This window comes from Colletes gigas, unplaced genomic scaffold, assembly GCF_013123115.1.
Source record: "Colletes gigas isolate AHSC1104 unplaced genomic scaffold, ASM1312311v1 Colletes_gigas_Sc00008, whole genome shotgun sequence".
NCBI classification, from domain to species: Eukaryota; Metazoa; Arthropoda; class Insecta; order Hymenoptera; family Colletidae; genus Colletes; species Colletes gigas.
Genome location: NW_025106637.1, coordinates 5,793,974 through 5,808,933, shown reverse-complemented (window position 1 = coordinate 5,808,933; position 14,960 = coordinate 5,793,974). Strand labels below are relative to the sequence as shown.

Sequence of the window (14,960 nt, the reverse complement as noted above, 5' to 3'; positions counted from 1 at the left end):
GAAATACTTCCGACGGTTCTACTCGGTATTCGTTCCGCCTGGAAAGAAGACCTCGGCGCTACCTCAGCGGAATTAGTTTATGGCGAGCCATTAAGATTACCGGGAGAGTTCTTGTCTTCGCATTCAGCGGAAGGCACAGAAAATGCTTCCGATTTTACTAATAGACTACGCAACCATTTTTCTAAATTGAGTCCCTCTAATGCATCACGCCATTCCGTTAATCGTACATTCGTTTTCAAAGATCTTAGCAGTTCAACACATGTTTTCATCCGAACAGATTCAGCCAAAACTATTTTACAACCCGCTTATGAAGGTCCATACGCCGTAGTGCGCCGAGGCGAAAAAACATTTACAATAAACATTAGAGGTAAGGAAATAAATATATCAATTGAAAGGCTAAAGCCTGCTTATATGCTAGCAGAAAACAGACCGGATCCCGTGAGCATAGAAAATCAGCCGGTCACACAAACAAACGTACCTGACAATGCGCCGGTTATACAGCAACGTGTTACGCGTTCAGGTAGACGCGTACGTTTTCCCGATCGATTTCAAATTACGCGGTAGTACTTAAGGCTTGCGCATTATTATAATAAGTATCATATACCATTTATTTTTATCCATCACTTTTATGTACTTTCATGTATTTTTAGGTATTACGTATTATATATTAAACTCCATGTAAATTCCTTTTTTTTTTTTTTTCAACTCTGTTCAAATACTGTAATGTAAATCTTAGTTAGGATAACGTATTTTATATAGTAGAGTAAATGGTAGTGGTAATGTAGTCGGTCAATTTTTCGTAATTGTGCCAATTACTGGCAGGGGGGTAGTGTGGCGGCCAAGGCACCACATACGCCTTAGCCGTTCGAAGCCGCTACAATGTATGGTTGCACACGAGACGATGGTTGCACACGAGACGACCAGAGCCGCGTGAGCCGAAAAGCCGTTGTCGTCGTCTCTGACCGTCTTTTGTTTTTGAAGGCCTCTTGGTACGGTGGCGATGATCGTACCAGAGAGTCGAGCGTAACCCGCACCACGAGTCACGTCGTTGTACGACAGCAACTATACAATTGTGCGGAACGGAACAGGGCGGAGTCATTACCTTCCCGATCCCACAATGACATACATTTTATCGAAGATGCAGGCTCGACCAAGGATGAATAGAAAGATTCTAATGTTTCTTGTAACTTGTCTTGCAGACTGATATGTGCAAGTCATGATTTTCAACACCGGTTAAAAAACCTGAACTCATATATTTGCTAATAAAATCGAGTAGCAATATTGAAATGCGAATTTTTCATTTCGAACTATTCCGCAGCAGTTTTCCCGTGGTCCGGATCAAACGCAATCTAATTACTGTTGGCATGCAAGGCGACATGGGATATGCAAGTAGATCGGTCACGCCTGCGCGGTTATTCCGCGACATGGAGATTTAAATCATTAACCAGCTTAATGATCTACCTCGTTCCGATTCGCGATCGGGCCCCGATTAGGCTGAAAAGTCGAAGACTTGTCTGCCAACAGGAAGAACGGTTCGTAGTATGCTTATTGTTTTGGACCGATACTCGTTACGCGCGATCGATACGATAATTACGTAATCGTGAAAATATTTCAACGCGATCAGGCGATCAACGACACGAGATGACGATAGAAACAACGGAAAACTAAAGTCTCGCAACTTTACAGTCCCAACTTGCAGTTACGAAGCCCGTAATTTGCGGTCGTTCCATTTCCCGCTGCAAGTCCCTACTTCAAAGCTGCAAGTCCTTGGTTTTCCAACGCAATTCTATACTTTGTAACTGCGGGTTACTGCGTATGTTATTCAGATTGATCGAATGTGTATCGCAACATGTTATTAAGAACTATGAATATTTGTGAACGTACCGAGTGTCCATGGGGTAATGTTTTATTTATGAACAGAAATTAATGATAATTTTATGTAAACACGTGTCCAAAACAGTTGAATAACGTGAATATTTATGCCAATCTGTCGATAAGAATATAGATAAATTTCTGTTGGTTGTCAGAGTAATTCGGAACGAAAATTTATTAGAAACGTCATACGAAGTTTATCTTTCTCCTTTTATAACCGTTGAACAAAGTTGTTTCGTGCCTACCTTTGCATAACATTTTCATCTTCTTTTTATTCATAGAACACCCTGCGACAGTTTTCCCGTTTGACTTGGGTGCACGCTACGAAACGCGACTTTCATGCTTCGAACTTTTACATATCTAACTGGGAAGTTGATATTTTACGCTTGAATCTCGCACGCCGTGTTTCTTGTCCCCCATTCCATAAGATTGGCCGCAAAAAGATCTTTACGAGCATCGGTGTATCGCGTCCGATACTCGAATAAGGTGTCGCTTGTGCAATCGTTGTGAACCGCTTCTAACGATGTTTCCATTCGATTCTCCCGTTCAAACATGGATACGTCCGCGAAATCGGCGACGGTGGGTGGCGGTAGGAACGAAACTGGTACGCAGAAAACATGACTGTATAATTAATAACGGAAATCGATCGCGCGACTAATGGATCGCGAAAAATTTCTCTGAAAAAACCGTCGAACGTCATTGCGAATGACGCGATTCCCCGAGATGTTGCACCGTGGGATAAGCAATACGAAAAATAAATCTGTTTTTTTTTGTGAAAATTGCATACACGAGTAGAATTAAACAGTATACATACATTTGGAAAATTACTCGTAATTAAATCGTACGTCAAGGGGTTAAACTTTAGAGTTTCGGATGATACAACGTTCTTTGAACGTAACTTGTAAATAACACCCGAACGTGTTTGACTCTATTGCATTTTTATTATGCGTGTCGATAGGAGGTGGACTTGTAGAATTTCACATCATACCAGTTTAGATAATTCGACATATATCTTTCGATATTAATAATAAAGCTCGTTGCACACTAAGATCTAATAATTCTAACTTGGACCAGTTTCAGGTCTATCGAGCATGCAATTCCCATTCGTTTAATTCGATTTGTGCAGGTGTGCAAAAAGCTTAACGACACGAGTGATAGTACCGGCGACAGCGAACTTATAATTTCAGCTCGCCCAGGGGTGGCGAGCACGAGGAATGCGCGCAACATTGTGCATACATCAAAGTGCAGCATTCACATTCATGGACCTGACCTCCGATAAGCAGAATCTAGGTCGAACATTATCATGGCGAATAGTAACCTGAATAGCCAATGCAATGCTACCAGTTATGCGCGCGCGTTGTGTCGTATTAATTAATTTGTCCCTGAATCAGTTCGTGGAGGGAAATTCATGAATATTTCATAGCGAACCACCCTGTTGGACCACGGTACTATTGCAAACAAATATGTATGTCGAGCCACACGGTACAAAAGCTTGAGAAACGCTATTCCAGAGTCCACGGTATCGAGACGGGGATGTTCAACGGAAGCCAATTGTGTTCTTTTTCCTTTTAAGATCATTATTGGTCGCGATATCTCGACGAAACGATCGCGATCCCACGTAACGATATATCGCACGAACTGCATCCGATTGGAATCCGGTGAAGGGTACGCGGCAACTCTCGGCACCGGGGCCCAGAAACAGAAGCGACCCGTGCACGATTATCGTTGCAACTCGCTCGTGCAAACCACGTCAGCACACAGACGTGCAGAGGTGCGCGTATGCAAAACCGTGCGACCAGGTATCCGCGACAAGCGGTGTCTAAACCGCGGCGAACTGTCTCAGGATGCCTGTCACTTCGTACAGATTCAATCAAGTCAAAGAATGCATCCACAAGATACGCAGAACAGATCAATAACCATCTACTAACACTCCTCGATTACGAAAGTGAGAACAAATGCTTGTGGAAACGATTGCGAGGATCGTAATGCAGTTTAAGTCGCTTAGAAAATTGGATGTCGCTTGGACAGTTCTGGAACTCTTTAACGGGAATACTATTTATGGCCTGTGGCGATTTTTCTTTCACTCGTCTGGTTCTGCTAATCGTTTCCCTGTTATAGCTTTCTTCATACGCTTGAAAAGGAATAAAACGTGCAATATGTTCCGTTTTATTCCTCGGAGAAATTCGATACTAAAAATTATTACAAAGCGGTGGTAAATTACACGGTAGTAGCAGTTAAAATCAATAACGCGATAATTATACGGCTCGCGGGTCCGTGGTGTGTAATTTTGTGTGTTGCCGTTCGCGATTACATGTCGACGATTATGAAACCGATTATCGTTACCATCATTGTCGAACATGAAAGGTTAAATGGAAGGTTAATGTCAGACGATTTGCAGAAGGCATCAACTTGTTTTGTAAGATCTCTTGCACGCATCTCGTCGTAAAAACAGTTATGAAGAAGCACGGCTTCAATTATTTTATTTGGATGTTTTAATCGTTGATTGGCTCTGATTTTCGTAGAACTGGAAGTTCTTTAGAAACGATTAAAATTTTCGTAAGTTTGTAATTATGTAATTTTGTATACGGGAGTCCTATTGATTGTTTTCTATGTTAGTTCATTTATTTTTATTGTATTTTCAATGTTATGTACAATAAAAACACTCTGTTATACTGCAAAAGAGGATTGGAATCAATGAGTGGTCGATATAATTAATTCAAGTATGCGCACGTTTACCGCGAGATCTAGAAGGTTGCGTGCGCATGCAGAAGCCTAGTGCCAAGATGGCCGCTACGAGAGATAGACTGCGTTTATTTATTCGTTATTCTAATCCAAAGTAATTGATAATATTTTCCGTATTGTGTCTTATATTAAGCAAGTTTGACTATTTAGTTAATTGTGCTTATGTTTTTGTAATAATTATTAGCTAGTAAAGCATAAGTAAAGCATAAACTCGGTAGAATTCTCGACATGGTCATGGATTAGGTTAGAACACGTGTCGTTGTAAAACGTAATTAACAAGCAGTATATTGTGTTCACGTGGAGTGATTAAAATGCAGTAATGAATACACATTAATGGAAATTCGAGATGAGATGGCTGACGTACCAGGTTAGGAGATCATACAGAGAGGGACCATCGTAAAAACGAGTAAAGAAGAAAGTAATCAGGTAGTGTATTATGACTGCAGAAAGGTACGTAACTATGTCGACGATAGCTATGATAAATTAAGGAAAGCATGACATTTTAACAATAAAAAATCTGAAATGAATGGTGTGTTTCTGGTGTATAGATGTGTGGTGTGTAGATGGTTTATTGAACAGTTTATTCATTGTGCATCTAATAGAAAAAACTTGTTTTTAATACTCAAGGGACTGGATACAGGGTTAGCGAATACACCAGTGAATCCAAAGAAATGAGAGACTTACGCTGTAGTACAACTCAAGGATGATGATGAAGAAAGTGGGTATGATGTATTATTCTGCATAATGTTGATGTTCCTAATATTAGAAACAAGCTGTTAAGCCTTTTCCAGCAGCAAATTATTCCACACGAAATCATGAAGTTTTAATGTACAATAAATAAATATAATAATACTGTAGACTTCTTTATTTAAACATAGGCAAAACATGTACTATAAGTTGTTATTCAGGTAGGTTTTTTAATTTTTAAAGAATTTCAATAAACAACTTAGAAGGTGAAACTTCTTCCCAATCCTTCTCCTTTCTAAAAAACGATTCGTTCGATAAAGGATGAAATTCGAGTCTTTAATAAAATAAAACACCTGACGTGATTTATTGAAATAAAGAAAAGTCGAAATCGAGGTTTCGATATTGTGTCGAAACGTTCCTATAATAATGTGATAAATTTCGAGCGATTGGAGTTTTTAAATCACGATTAAATCACGTTTCCTGATTAAAGTCGAACTAAACCGCGATTATTTGATTAATTGTCGGAGAAATTCTTGGGTTTCTGTCTTGATTTCTTCGATACGAATTACTACACGCTAGATACGAATCTTATCGTTAGTAAGGAAACATTGCCGTTTGAGAGTGTTTGAGGAACTCGTGTTTGATGAGATGTTTGCTGACCGTCTAGTTTACACAGTGTAATTATACTTAACCCTCCAGTATCGTCGCCTTATTTGAAATACGAGTGCTGTGTTTGTCAATCCCACTGTATTCAGGGATTTATTAATATTTACCAAAGCGTATGACTCAATATTCAATATATTTAACAAAAATTCGATATAAATTTCTATATCGATAGACGAGGACATCGTTGCGAAATCTATTTCGAGCAGTTTCTCGTGCTTTCGAACGCTATTTAGCCAGACTCGGTCCTTTGCTTAATAATTACTGTCGTATATATCACCCGCCAGGGATCTAGCAATGATCAATCAAAAGGGAAATCAGCGAGTCATTTATTACGTACGATTGCGCAGTCTCGTCACGTTTGCGCACCGATGATTATAAAATTTAACGTCTCCGGTGCGAATTCTAAGCAATAAGTTCCAATTCTAAAGTAAATTCCAGAAGACAATAATTTTGGATAGTAGTTGTGAATCGAAGAAACAATGTTAAGAAATAAACAAGCCAAATAATTATTAATAAATTATAACTCTGGAGCGTTGTTTGTGCTCGGAGGAAAAAGAAAAAGGGAAACGATTCTCACGCACGATGCCGTGAAGCGTTTTCCTCGCACGACCCTGAAAGAAACGCAATCGTGCTACTTATTGTTAGCATAGTGCAATACATCCAAGGTATCGGTACGTGCATACGATGTGCATTACGCATTGCAACCTAACCGTTGGGTTATACTGTGCTCCGTACAGCGACCCGACATAATGCAGATGCTTAGTCTCGATAACCAGCACCGGATTACGTAAGATCCATTACGGTGCCAGTTCTACGACCAGCATCGACAATGGTAAAATCTGATTTGCAGATTAACGCCGTTTCTTTCGGGTCAAATGCACGATTAAAAGTCTTAGAGGCGTCATAAAAAGTAGATTCGTTGGAAGCTCGCAAGCACCAAGCGAACCGATACTTTAAGTTGGCAAATACACTTTGTACCGATCGAATCGTGGTCTTATCTAGAGTTAGAGGGAAGCAAGTCGCGCTAAGGCGATAGTTGCAATATTTTGCCATTCCAGCGCGATATCGTAAGAGCGCACAAATCAGCGACTCGAGGTGAAACTTAAAATTCAACGGTACGTCGCGAGCAGAAAGAACCGTTCCCCCGTGTACGCACACGCCTACACGGTGGAACGTAATTACGTGGCCACGCTTTGATCGTTCAACGGATGCCCTCTATTTACTGGATCGTTTGAACGGGACCCCGGAGCAGCGTGTTCCGAAGGGGAAGTTCGCCCTTTCCCTTCCGGCGCGGCGAGCGTTTCTTCACCGAATCGAGCCGATCGATTTTCGTGTCGTCGACCGCTGGAAAGCGGTCTAACATTTGTGCAATTGCGGATCTGGAATTTTCTGATCGCGGGAACGGCGAAGGGCGAACCGATTGAAAGGGAAATCGTTCGCGCGAGCCTCCCCCCCTTCCGCCCGAACGATCTCGCGGCTTTTCCTGTTCGCCGTTCCACCTGGTGGCCCGCGTCGCAGAAAACTATCGCGTACTTAGGATTTTCTGCTTTTTTAGATTCGAGAAAAACGTTTCTCCAAAAATTTTATTCTTCTTCCTGAACCCCTTTTCCACGCAGTCCATGTTTGCTCCAGACTTTTCCACGTTCCACACCCGTACAATACTTGACACGCACGAATCAGTTCTGATTCGTAAAATAGTAGTTACGAAATAAATACCAAGTTTGGAGAAACAGTTTTTGAAGTCCACTTAGTGTGTTCACTTAGTTTCCAAATGCTTTCCTTTAGTCGTACGGCTATTTTTGATGATATTATAGAGCTTCGAAGTTCCCCCCCAAAGCGATCCTTTAGTTCCTCGCCTGACTGCGTGGTATGGCAAATATTTACTGCTGCGTGGGCAGCGAGGAACGCGGATCCGAAGCTTTAAATCCATCGAATTGTAAGAAGTTGTGTGGTACTTTGGCGGAATTTTCTTTGCTCGAACCGTTTGTCTCGTTGCACGGTCAGAATGTTCGATCGAGTGGGCCGATAGTAAACTTTAGATTCGAACGTTGATATACGGTGCAAGGAAGGCCCAAAGCGTTCACGCATTATGAGTTTCGCGGCGCGTTTCTCGTTTTCTGGTGTAACGCGCACGGCGTGTTTTATAAACCAGGATCTGGGTCGTTTCGCTCTAAAAGCAGCCCATCGATCCACGTTATTAATCCGTGCGATGTTGTCCAGGGCAGTGGTTCTCAAATTTATTAAAAGGCTACAGGTAAATAATCGTCATCCTCGGTTACTGACATCATTTTTTAATTAATAGAGTTGCGTTGCACACGTTTAAACGCGTGTCAAATTGCAAAACAGTGCTCGAGTTACGTTCGTATCGCGTACGCGATAAAATCGATGGCGAAAGTGTTAATCTAGAAAGCAGGAAGCTGGGAGTCAAACAAATTTTTTTAATACTCGTTTCGAGTCCAATTACAGGGTACCAGCCGCTGTTACCTTGCCTTCGCATAGTTTTAGACATTTCAGCAGACTCTTTTCGTCGCTCGATTACGTCCGATAGTACCGAATAGTTCTCTAACTTGCAACTATGTATATCCAGTTTGCGTTGCAAGGAATTTTGCGCGCTCTTTGAATATTTTAATATTCCTTTCTATTTTATTCGTTTCGTCATCCGTTGGCCGTTTCGCGTTTACGATCGGCGTAATCGAGGAATACCTAGAAATTTTTATTTTTTCGCTTCCTCTAAAGCTGCAGTACTCTGAGGGGTTGTATATTTTTAAAGAATAGCGAAAATAGAAAAGTGACGACCCGAAACCCCTCCGAATTTCGCGTGGACTCTAACATGCATATATCAACGTTTCTGACCGCGGTGTACGAAAGTAATTGATTTGGCGCGAAATGGCTCGTATAACGCAACGCGTGGGAACCCGTTGAATACTTTTTGCTTGGAGCGTTCCCGTATTCAAACTCCGGACGATAAAATCCTTTAGGAGTCGTCCGTGTAAAAGGGTGGTTGAAAGGTTGATTGCAGGGTCGATTCGACGTCACTTAAATTTTCGAATAGTTTTACGGACGACTGTCCTTCGTTAGCGGCGACTAATTTTACGACTGACTCAGCATCGTCAGATTGCAGGTACGATCCTTCTTTGATCGTGGCTAATGAAGCACGTCCGGAGATCGGCCTGTCTTTTAGCATGCTCTGATAAACGTCCTTCTGAGAACGTCGGCCTACGTCGTCATCGTTCGACGATTTACGCCTTTTCCGTACCTACTCCTATCGTTCCATCAAACGAGATAGAAGGGAAGACTATTTTATGAGTTTGGTTCGAATGGAACAAATACTGGAAGGGTAGATCGTGGAACGTAACCGAACCTTCCAACGTTAGGTCGACTCTAATTTTCTTAAAAATGGTATGAATTGGCCTAGTTATGGGAATTTAAATATAATGTAATACAGGTCAAAGATTACTTATGTATCGATGAAAATGATTGATCTTTCTCGAAGAAGGAAGTGTACCGACGATCGGACAGCATGCGCATACACATTGATCCTTAATGCGTTTCGTCGCGAAAACCGGTCGAGGGAATGTAGCTTCATTATCTGTGTACGCATGAACGTACGCGTGTAGGATGTAAACGAGCCAAACCGCTATAACGAGGTCGTAATCCAAATTGCAATGCCCGAAGCGACTGATGAAATTTTTTCCCCTTTTTTCTATTGTTATTAGAAATTTAGGGTGATCGAGATAGGTGCGTGAAATATAACGATATAAATCGTATCCTTCGTTTTATTATAAAGTGGTGCTATATAAACAATATTAAGCGGTAATAGTACTTGTTTTATACAGAATATAATAATTACGTAAATAACGTAACTCAGCGACAGAGACAGCGCTGTAAGCTTTGTTTCGTGTAAAAAATGATACTACGCGAACGATATTATGTAACGAGCGTACTAGTACTGTAATACTTGTCTTTGAATAAGCAATATACAAAAAAAATGATTCGGGAACATTAAGAAATACAGAAGTTACGAGGTTTCCCCCGCGAATACGTACACCGGCACCACCGTGCTTCGAAGGGTAAAAATGCAGCACATTACGTAAGAAACAAGACTTAGAGACGGTCGATTACGTGGGCAGTCGCTCTAGTTACGTGTGTGTGTGCGTCGATGGAAAAACGACACACGTTTAGCGTGCAATATGCGTCGTGAAACATCGAATAGGCGCTCGTTGGAGCGTAACGAGAATGTTTAGACGAGTTTATATTCCAGGGAGTATGGGTTTCGAAGGTACTATAAAAGTATGCACCATTCGCGTCTTGCCTAGCCATTGCAAGCAGTAATTGGCTTCGAGGTACAAGAAAATCCCGAGCTCGTTGAAACGCGATCGGCGATCGTGGTTTTACTCGAAACTCGCCATTGTTCGGCTCAGAAAATTTTGCAATATCAAGCATTTGAAACGTATCGGGTTTCACACGGTTCTTTCGAAATTTCTAAATCTAAATTTTAATCCAAATGCATTAATTAAACGTATCGTAGCCGAAATGATAACGCATCCAAATTGAAAAATCTTCAAAAAGCAGTAAAGTCCCAACTCGCGACACGTCAAATAAATCTTGTTAACGCAGTTTGTCGTATCGTATTAGTTTTATCGCCTCTATGTCTCAGTTATGTTTCAAACTCGAATTACACGTTTACGACTGTATTTATTTACGATATCGAACGACTATGAAGGACTCTTACAAGATAAAATAGATCGTCGATTAGATTCGCGGCTAGCAAACAATTTCTAAGCAGTACTGAGTAAGTATCGATTACAATTAGAATAAATAAATAAATAGATGAAATAAATAACAGTCGAGGAATAGGCTCCGTCAACTTTTATGTTTCATGTTTCGTTGTCGTCGTCCATTTCCATGATCGGTGGCTCCGTAGGAGATTCGGTTGGCCATTTTCCTACGGTCGCGGCGGGATCGATAGTGGACGGTGGATCCGTGATAACAATTGGCCCTAACGGTTCCGCCGTTTGCGTTTCTATTTTCATCGTGTCTTTTTCTTTGTCGTCCAGAGTTTGAGGGCCCTCGCTTACTTCTGGTTTCGTCGAAATCGTTTGCGGTTTCGTTTCTGAATCGGTCGAATCGAGAGTCGGTGGTATTAATTCCGTCGACGGAACCATCGTTTTAATTTGACACTGGCGACCCATGTAACCGAGAGGACAGATGCACCTGCAATCACAGTTTAACGAACCTATAGATCCTTGTTGTATTTTCCTTTTCGTTTATCCAACGAGCATACCGTGAAATTTCGAGCTTGCAAATTGTGTACATCTTACAAAAAAATGAACGTTAATTCATCCATTTTTCACGATCACGGAGTAATAGATCCTGTAATTTTACCTGTAATTGCCGTCTTCTTTGGTCATGCTGATACATGTTGCGTTGTTGCGACAGGTATCTGGATGCTCGTCGCAATACGTTAGTTTCTCGTTGCATAGGTCACCTGCCCATCCAGGCTCGCAACGACAGTCCCATGGTCGTTTGCAGGACCCGTGTACGCATCCAGGATAAGGTACGCATTCGGTGCAGTTAGGTCCTGTCCATCCTACTCGACATCTGCACGTTTCTGGACGCCGACAGGTGCCATGTTCTCTACTACATCCTTGCGAGCAAATTGCTACGCAGAGACGAAACAACCGAAGTCGGTCGTTGCAGAACCGGTTAATTGAATCGTTTGATCGCGGAGAGATTGCACTAATTAATCAAGTTAAAGCAAACTCTTATTTGCTATTCCAAATGGCCTCTGTCCGCGTAGTGTGCAACATTGATTTATGAATTTTAACGAGCATAGAATAAACGTTTTCAATCTGCACAAATTTGAGGATTGATTAATTTTATTCGTTGATGAAATTTCAAGAGGGATCAGACCTAAAGGGTCGAGAACGTTGATCGTTTGCTCGTTAAGGCCAATAAACATGTTAATTTCGTGCTGCAAGGGGGGCTACTTACGCGTCTGGCAAAGGAGTCCGGTCCAGCCAGGTTCGCAACGACATTCGAGAGGTCCTTGGCACGTTCCGTGCACGCAACCCGGCAAAACGGCGCACTGTTTGCACTTTGAACCCTGCCAACCTAATCGACACCTGAGAAAAACCAATCGAACGTTTAGGCTACTAATTTGGTCGGATCGAAGATATCGTGTTTGCCCCGACACGGTGGAAAATTCGCGGTTTAAAGGCTGGTCGAAATTACCAGCTGCGGACGTTAATGGATGATCGAACCGAAGGGCGGTTCTCATTGCTTCGATTCGCCGCTACCGGGACCGATAACCGCTCATTACATCGCCATTACTCTTTACCTGCACTCGCCGGGTTTCTCGCAATATCCCTGGCTGGACAGACAATCGGCCGCGCAGATCGGTTCCGAGCAGAACATGCCTTTCCATCCAGGATCGCAGGAACACTCGAAGCTCACGTTACAGCTGAAAGTGAAAATCCGTTCGGTGCTCGCCGCGGGATAGAATTACACCTTCTAATCGAGACAGAAGGAAACGAAACGTTTCGCGTTACGCGGAAATTAGGCTCGCCGCTGGCCAAGGTGAAATCGGTGTCCGATTCACGGCCCTTGTACGCGTTTTCCTCGGTTAGATCGGTTTAACCTTAAATGCCCAGGCACATTAACGTTACAAGACGCAATCGAAGTGCAAAAGAAATTTAACAGAACAGAATTATTCTCGACACGATGTCCGAAGAATGAAATTGTCAAGTGTACGCCGGGCATTAGCACGGAAGCATCGAGTCAGCGATCATTGGCAAACCGTGACACGTATCGTTGAAAGCTTCACGTCGCCGTTGGAATATTATATTCCACGGGTGAAATTGAAACCCGATCGGAAGTGGACCGTGGTTTCGATTCGTCGAGATTTATTTCGAGGGTCCTGCTAGGTCAGCGGCCGGCCAATACGGTTGATTACCTCGTCGATCAATCGGCGAGATTTCGTTTGTGATATCTTTTTGCGGTTCGTTTTCGTCTGTCCGGACGCGTAAGAAAACGAAATGACAACTTACCTGCCGTGCTGACATCCAGGCAAAGCTACACACTTGTCGCAGAGCTCGCCATAGAAGCCCAATTTGCAGCGACATTCACCGGGTCGACGGCAGTAACCCTGAAGAGGGTCGCACCCCTTCCGACAGATTGGCACGTCGCACAAATCGCCGGTCCATCCTGACCGAACGGAGAACAAAAAGAAAAAAATATATACGAACGCGCATGACGAGGAATGTCCGTATCGTTAGGTTCTTATTGTGCTTTTCTACGGCAAGCCCCGAGGATGAATTCTACCGGTCGTTCATTTTTCTTTTACCTGGCAGGCACTTTACTTCGCCGGCTTCGTCGCAAACGTAGTGCGAGTTTGGATGCTGCGCGGCTGGTATTTCGCACGCCTGTTTTTTCCATTTTGGAACGTACCTGAGAACAGTGCGCGTTAATTACTTATCGAATATCGCAACACGGCAAAGCGAAACACCGCGTTTAAATGACCGAGCTCAATCAAGGGAAATAGACCTAGTTTCTATCAATTAGCAATAATTATACGTGCAATTCACTTTGATCCCGCGAGGACTCCACGATAAATGAGATATTTCTTGATTTAGTAATAACACGATCGCTTTCGAACATCGAGGACTTTTCACTCAGATTCTGGATCGAACAGTGAACGCGTTAAATGTGCAGTAGACCCTCGATTATTGCATAAGAGCTTCGTTCATTGTAATATAGAGCGAACGAAGCAAATACCGTTCAGGAAAGTCAACGATTAAGGCGATCGCGTATCGATCATGTCGCGGAATAGATTGGTAATACAATCGACGATGATATATTACGTGTAATTTTCCATAATTGCGTGGCTCGATTCGAGCCAAGGCACGTTAAGTGCCCAACAATTCAGCGCTAGGTAAAATTAAACCGATTTGCTAAAGTAACGAAATTACGGTGTCAAGAGGACGCGTTGCAAATTGGAAAAATGATCAAAGGTTAAAAGGCTACTTGCGGAGGGTCGATCTGCGAGCGTCGGAGGGACTTTGGCAATCGAATCACGTAAACGATGAAGTAGAAAAGTAATTGGCGATACCTGGGTCCTGTCGCGAATCCAAAAGGCAACGAACCGATGCCGAGAACTGCTGTCACACCGACGGATAGGCCATTGTTCAGGTTGCCCAGTTCACCGGGACCAATTAGGAGGCTGAGACAGGCGACCAGTAGTATCATCTTTGCTTGACTACCGAGTCAAGACTGAGGACGACCGCGTCCAAGGCGAAGCCTTGGATAACGGGACCTTGTTCGAGGTCACGGCACACTTTTTCATCGCGGTCGTGTTGGTGGCGCGCGTGTGAAACTCGTGTGCATGCGCCTGGGTACAGTCGACGGAGCTCCCCGTTGGCTTCTTTTTCTTCGCTCGCGACGAGTTTATTATTCGCTCGGGAAAGTTCAATGCACCTCCTGGACTACGCGAGAGGAGGCATTCCCCTCCGTGGCGACGTCGCGTTCGCCGCGACCATGGAAAGGAAATGGACGATCCTGGAACTTTCTCGGGAGCACGCGTATGCTACTTCTTCCGCGATGGAATTTGGGTAAAGTCCACGAGGCCGGTCGGCTGCTCGTTCTTACCGTTTCAGCGCGACGAGTAACCGTTCTTCGAACGTCCATTTCTTTTTTTTTTTTAGCAATCGAACGTTGGCTCGCGTTTAACCCTTGCCAAAGAGCGCTAAATTTTTAACGTTTTCGGGGCCAGCGTTTGTTTGTTCGACGTCCGTTTCTAGCGTCGAAGTATAATAGTCCCGTAAAATATGGGAGAAGGTTGCCAAGTGCCTAGTCGGTTTAAAAAATCGAGAAAGTCTGCGACAGGTCGGTCGCAGGCATGTATTTAAGCCGAAGGTGCTCGTTTCGAGCACTTCCTGCGAAGGTAAACTGCTCATTACTCGAGCACAAAAATGGCTATAACTCGGAAACAAGGT

The 14,960-nt window shown here is 43.0% G+C and overlaps 1 protein-coding gene across 1 annotated transcript; it reads right to left on the bottom strand.

Moving 5' to 3' along the window:
- Positions 1–10,084: 10,084 nt before the first annotated feature.
- On the bottom strand, positions 10,085–14,214 carry LOC122396806 (delta-like protein A). The gene is made up of 7 exons (XM_043395505.1): positions 14,078–14,214; positions 13,313–13,416; positions 13,017–13,173; positions 12,308–12,430; positions 11,962–12,092; positions 11,353–11,629; positions 10,085–11,181 (listed from the first exon to the last, which is right to left on the bottom strand). Exons 1-7 carry the CDS (start codon positions 14,212–14,214, stop codon positions 10,845–10,847), a joined length of 1,266 nt encoding a protein of 421 aa, XP_043251440.1. The 3' UTR covers positions 10,085–10,844.
- Between the last annotated feature and the right edge of the window lie 746 nt (positions 14,215–14,960).